The 6635-nt window shown below is 44.3% G+C and overlaps 1 protein-coding gene across 1 annotated transcript in view; it reads left to right on the top strand.

The window, feature by feature from the left end:
• Window positions 1-6329, top strand: part of sfrp5 (secreted frizzled-related protein 5) — a 30851-nt gene extending 24522 nt beyond the window's left edge. Inside the window, exon 3 of the mRNA XM_079843014.1 lies at window positions 5150-6329. Coding sequence (XP_079699140.1) covers window positions 5150-5478 — 329 coding nt within the window. The 3' untranslated portion in view covers window positions 5479-6329. The remainder of the gene's footprint in view (window positions 1-5149) is intronic.
• The last annotated feature ends 306 nt before the right edge of the window (window positions 6330-6635 follow it).

The following is a 6635-nucleotide window of genomic DNA, read 5'->3' on the forward strand; positions in this document are numbered from 1 at the left end:
TAAGTCTCAGTTTAAAAATGGCGAACACATCCGTATTCAATGTACTCCTCCGTGTCCCCGTTTCCTTACGGGTGGAGATACACATGATTTGTGTGTGATGTGTTTGGGAGTGAGCATGCTCTATCAGCCTTCGAGGGGGCTGATTGTGAGCATTGTGAGAAGCTGCCGCTTTGCATGCTCCGCTCCCGTCTGTCACTCTTCGAGAAGGGTGATCAGGATCGCGTTCCCTCTGATTCTGGACCATGAAGGACATCATGGGGATCGCAGATGGATCTCTCGGCGGGGTTTGAGACAGGCGCGAGCGCTCTTTCTCTGCCTTCACCCGAGAGATCTGTCACTCAATCTCTGGTGTCGGAAGCCCGCACTGCGGCTTCTTCTGCCCAGAGTGAGAGCCCGTCGCTTCAACACTCCAGCTCTGAGGAGGTGGATGCGTTGGCCGTCGGATTGGGGGAAGATGATTCGCCATCTCTTTCCCCAGCACACATAGAGATGGTGGAGGTGATTACTCGCGCTGTGGCGAAGTTAAATATTGATTGGCCAGCCGAGAAACAAGGCACCCGTCCTAAAAGCAAATTAGACGAGCGCTTTTTGTCATCAAATGTGTCACCTTCACCACGGGGTCTTCCTTTCTTTCCTGATTTACACAGCGAGCTGTGTAGATCATGGAAGAAACCATATTCATCACGTCTCTTCAGCCCTCAAGTTATAGTGATATAAGGGGGCTGAAGAAATGTGGTTATGGGGCGATGCCTAAATTAGATCAGACACTTGCTAGTTATCTGTCCCCTGCTTCGGCATCGTCCCTGAAGGCCCCCAAGCTCCCCACTAAGCCGTTAAAAACAACATCAGGGCTGGTGGGGAAAGCGTACACGGCAGCAGGGCAGGCTGGTGCGTGTTTGCATACAATGAGTATTTTGCAAGCGTACCAGGCTGAACTGCTGGGGGATTTGGATGGCGGTGAAACGGTGAGCCCTGAGGTAGTTTGCGAACTGCGTCGTTCCGTAGCAATGCAATGTCTTTACAGCAATTATGTCAGCTGTAAAGAGAGTGAAAATAGGCCAGTCATTCACTGTGAAGCAGTTTCAAAAGTTGCTGGGGTTAATGGCAGCGGCGTCCAACGTGATTCCTTTTGGCCTGCTGTACATGAGACCCTTACAGTGGTGGCTCAGGACCAGAGGGTTTTCCCCGAGGGGGAACCCTTTTCGTATGATCAAGATCACGTGGCGGTGTCTCCGCGCCTTGGTCATATGGAAGAAAACCTGGTTCCTGTCCCAAGGTCCTGTGTTGGGGGCACAATGTCGTTGAGTCACCCTGACGACAGATGCCTCTCTCACGGGCTGGGGAGCGGTAATGGAAGGCCGCTCAGCTCAGGGTCTGTGGGGGGACCATCATCTTTCGTGGCATATCAACTGCCTGGAGATGATGGCAGTTTTCAAAGCATTTAAATTTTTCCTCCGGGACCTGAGGGGCCATCATGTGTTGGTCCGTTCACGCCCATTGTGCAAGCTAGGGCACCAGATCCTCCTGTGGTCTCTGGGGAAGTTACTCTCCTTGAGAGCAATCTTTATTCCGGGGGCCCAGAATTTAGGAGCGGACATCCTGTCAAGACAGGGGCTGAGGCCAGGGGAATGGAGACTTCACCCCGAGGTGGTGAAGCTCATTTGGGAGATTTACGGCCAGACGGAAGTGGATCTGTTTTCGTCTCAGAATACGACGCACTGTCCACTCTGGTTCTCGTTGACACATCCAGCTCCTCTGGGACTGGATGCCATGGTACAGACGTGGCCGAGGCGGCGTCTGTACGCATTTCCCCCAGTTGTTCTGCTCCATGGAGTTCTGGAGAAAGTTCGCCGGGAGGGGATAAGTCTACTGCTAGTAGCTCCTTACTGGCCGAGCCGGATTTGGTTTTTGAACCTCGTAGCACTGCTCGATGGCTCACTCTGGAAGATTCCGATCAGGAGGGATCTTCTATTTCAGGCGAAGGGCTCAATATTTCACCCCCGCCCAGAAATGTGGAACCTGTGGGTTTGGCCGCTGAGGGGGCCGAGCTCATAGAGTCTGGTCTCTCTACCGAGGTAGTGGAGACCATTCTCAGCTCCAGAGCTTCATCCACGAGGAGACTATATGCCCTGAAGTGGAGGTTGTTCACTTCTTGGTGTCAAGAACGACAGTTAGATCCAGTCAACTGCCCTGTTGGTTCAGTGCTAGATTTTCTACAAGAGCGTTTCTCTTCTGGGTTGTCCCCTGCTACACTAAAGGTGTATGTTTCATCTATTTCTGCTTACCATGCCCATTTGGATGGTATTACTGTGGGAAGGAACCCGTTGGTAACTCGTTTCCTTCGTGGCACTAGGAGGCTGAGGCCTGCTGTGCGCACTAGAGTTCCTACTTGGGATTTGGCTATAGTGTTGGAGGGTTTATCTGCGGCTCCGTTCGAGCCACTTGACATCATCTCAGAAAAGTTTCTGACTCTGAAAACCATCTTCCTTCTTGCCATCTCTTCTATTAAGAGAGTAGGAGACCTTCAGGCCTTATCAATATCCCCTTCGTGCTTGGAGTTTGCACCAGGGATGGTTAAAGCTTTCCTTTACCCTAGATTAGGGTATGTTCCGAAGGTGTTAACCAATGTTCCACGGCCTATAGTGCTGCAAGCTCTCTGTCCTCCTCCATTTGTTAATCCAGACCAGGAAAGATTGAACCTTGTATGTTCAGCGCGAGCACTGGATGCTTATGTCCACAGAGCTGCCCTGTGGAGGAAAGCGGATCAATTGTTTGTTTGTTTTGGACCTCAGAACAGGGGTCTCCCTGCGTCCAAACATACAATGAGCAAGTGGATAGTCGAGGCTATCTCACTGGCTTATGGGTCTTCTGGTCAGCAGTGTCCCTTAGCTGTCAGAGCCCACTCTACTAGGAGTATGGCGGCCTCTAAGGCCTTGGTATCGGGGGTTTCCCTCAAAGAAGTCTGCGATGCGGCTGGTTGGTCCTCGCCTCTTACGTTTGTGAGATACTATGATCTTGACCTGGAATGTGCTCCAGGTTCTTCAGTGCTCTTGTCTTGAATGTACCACAGTTTCACACGACAGGCATTTGGTATTATGGCGTTTTGGCATTTAGTTCCCAGAGCTCTCCCTAGTGGACGCAGTGTGAAGTTCCTTTGAAAGGGAACGTCTCAGGTTATGACTATAACCATAGTTCCCTGAGAAGGGAATGAAACACTGCGTCCCTTTGCCATACTCCCTGCATCCCTGTGATCCCTTGCTTCGGCAGTTTAGCTGAAGTGCAATCAGACCGGATGTATATTTATCCTTTCCTGGACGTGACGTCACCCGCCCGTGACGCTCACTCTCGCCATTGGCTGAGTTGACATACGTGCATCAGACGCTATCATGCTGTGGGCGTTCCCAGAGCTGTCCCTAGTGGACGCAGTGTTTCGTTCCCTTCTCAGGGAACTATGGTTATAGTCATAACCTGAGACGTTTTTCAAACTTTTTTTTTTTAGGAAACCTGTGGACTCGATGTCCTGACAGGCTGGACACAATAATCTACCATGACAATGATAAATTGAAATAGAAAAACTACAGAAGATACACAGACTCGTACTGAAATCCGACGCAGAGCCCGGCAAACGACTCCCTCTCGTTACGTAATGTGACCCGATGTTGAAAAAAGCAAGCGTTTTTTACGGAACGGTCACTTTATCTACTAAATTTGTGCTTTTGTGTCTTTTTAAAACATTTTAAATCCTGCATTACCTTTTCATATGGTATTTTCATACAAGGCTATATATTAATTTTGAAAAAAAAAAGAAAAAACCTGCAGTATGCCCTTTAATCGTGATTAAAAGTCGTGATTTATCTAAATTAAAAGTTTGTGTTTACATAATATATGTGTGTGTACTGTGTATAATTATTATGCATATTTTTTTATATGGAATTTGGACTCTAGCCAATATTTTTGTTGAACAGAATTTTTGTCAATATTTATTTTCTTGAAACTTTATGGATTATTTAAAAATCTGTTGTGACTGCTCTGAGTCAAGATTTTTCCTTAGACACCAACCTGAATACACATATCTCCCTGCGGTATAGTAGGTGAAAAGCAGTTTGTAAAATGAGTAGCAAGTCTGAATTCACAGTGTTCATAACACAGTAGGCAAAAAAGTACCCAGATGACCTACTACTTCTACCATGATTCTGAAGTTCACATCCAACAGACTCTTTCCAATGGAAAATGCTGAAACCAATGTTCCAATGTTGAAATTTGTTGAAATTCTCTGAAAGAAGGTTAACAGGCTTCCAAAATAATGTTTTTGATGAAAATTCTTTAAAAAATATGTAATATGAAAATGTCAAAAAACTTTCAAAGGAAGGTTTGGGGGCTTATGAGGACGGACTACCGAAGGGGTGTTCACTTTTCACATCTGTCTTTAAAACTTTCCGTTCCACTCTCCGTCCTCTCCCGGGTGAGAGCAATTAGTGCCGTCCATGTTTAAATGATGCTCCTCCGGGGAGGTGTAAACTATTCCAGCGCTCTGGATAGCCTTGGTTCTTCCTGTGTGCTCGTTGTGAAAGGTCTTGTTGCTTGAGACAGCAAAAAATATATGGGAGAACCGGAGTGTGACCAAGGGTCCCATGAGAACATTTCCCATTTTTTTCCAATGGATAAAGTTAAATGACAACACATAGTACCCAGAACTTTTTCCAAGGGTCTTTCTGGTCTTTCCTTGTTGTTTTTAAAGGGATAGTTCACTCATAAATAAAAAGATTGTCATTATTTACTACCCCTCACATCTTTTCAAACCTGTATACTGTTAGTTGTTCTACAAAAAAAAAAAGAAGTATTATTTTTGATTAATGTGACACTAGTAAACATCAATGACAAACTTTTTGAGGGTGAACTTTTCAGGTTTCGCAAACATCTGGGAGTTCATGAAGGAACTGCAGGGGCTTTGTGAGTTGATAACAAGCTAATAATTAAAATAATTGAAAAATAAAAACCCCCAAAAAAATGAACATAGACAAGTGAATCTTTAAAGTTACTGAAATATGAACTAAAAATCTCAAGGGGTATTTTACAATCAAATTTGGCTGACAGAATAATTTTGGGAATTCCTGCTCTAAGTCTTTTTCTTTCTATATTTTATCTACAGCACTCAAGATGAAGATCAAAGAGGTGAAAAAGGAAAAAGGCGACCGCAAGCTTATCGCCGCACAAAAGAAGAAGAAGGTTCTGAAGATGGGAATACTAAGGAAGAAAGACCTAAAGAAGCTCACGCTATACATCAAGAATGGAGCGAACTGTCCCTGTTCGCAACTGGACAATCTCGGGAGCAACTTCCTCATCATGGGCCGCAAAGTGGACCAACAGTTACTGCTCATGTCCATCCACAAGTGGGACAAAAAGAGCAAGGAACTCAAGTTTGCCATTAAATACATGAAGTCTCATCAGTGTCCCACCTATCACACTGTCTTCCAGTGACCAATGACTCTTCTGTCTGCATCTTCCAATAACTCTTTCAGAGACCGTATCCATGCCTAATTACGACCATTAGTACAGATGTATTTTATTACTCATGAAATGGCTTTTGGAACCTGCTTAGGACTTAATTCATCATCAAGTACAGCTACATTTTGTTAGCAACTGTATCTACATAAAATGTATTGTTTATGAAGCAATCAGCACACTTATGATGCACATGCATATTTTAGTGAAACTTTCCTGGTTCCCTTATTCAGAGCACAAGCTATGAGACTTTCCAGAAAGACAATGACTACCCTTTCAATCAATGTGAGAAAAAGAGAATAGTAAACAAGAGCTGCACTCATATTTGATTTCAATGGCGAGATTCCACAAACAAACGAAACAGAACAAACACAGTGCCAACTGGTTTTTATTTGTATCTTTTATTTTGTAGATAAGGAATAAAAAGGTTTTATTATGTACTATGGAGATACAATCGTGGTCATTAGCACCAGAATGGGACATGACTGCATGGGAATGGGACTCCGGTTGTGGCTTGAAACTTGGGAGGTAAGAAAACTGATGGATTGAAAAGTGTTGGTCAGGACGGCGGCCCAAAATACGTCAACCGCAGCCCTGTGAGCAAGTCCGGACCATTTTTCTGCTCTAAGAGCGCATGTCATATCAGCCAAGCTTATGACAGACTCTGGACTTATTCAGTCATTTTGGTTGGTGAGGTGTTTTTCATGATTTCTATACAGTATGCAACATTATTTTTTACTAAAATGATTATATATTGCTACAAATATACAGACATGGTATGGAAAGAGCCTTCTGACTTTACATCACTGTAATAAAAGTTAAAATCTAACTGTGCTAGTTCTGTTTAATCAGAGATCACATTTGAATGATATTATCTAATGTTGTTGATCACATTTGCTCATCACAATTAAGGATTTCATCCGTTTGGTATTTATCTTCAGGAATTAACAATAGTTCAGCCAAAAAAGCATTATTGTCATTTCAAACCTCTATGAATTTCTTTCTTCTGTGGAATACAACAGTAGATTTTCTTTCAGAAAACAACTTAAATATTGGTTCTGTCCAGTGGCGGCTTGTCATTGGAGGCAAAGCCTACAAAATGTTTAGGTAAAAATGGGAGATGGGCAAATCTG

The sequence above is a fragment of the Gobio gobio genome (genome assembly GCF_949357685.1).
Source record: "Gobio gobio genome assembly, chromosome: 18".
Lineage (NCBI taxonomy): Eukaryota > Metazoa > Chordata > Actinopteri > Cypriniformes > Gobionidae > Gobio > Gobio gobio.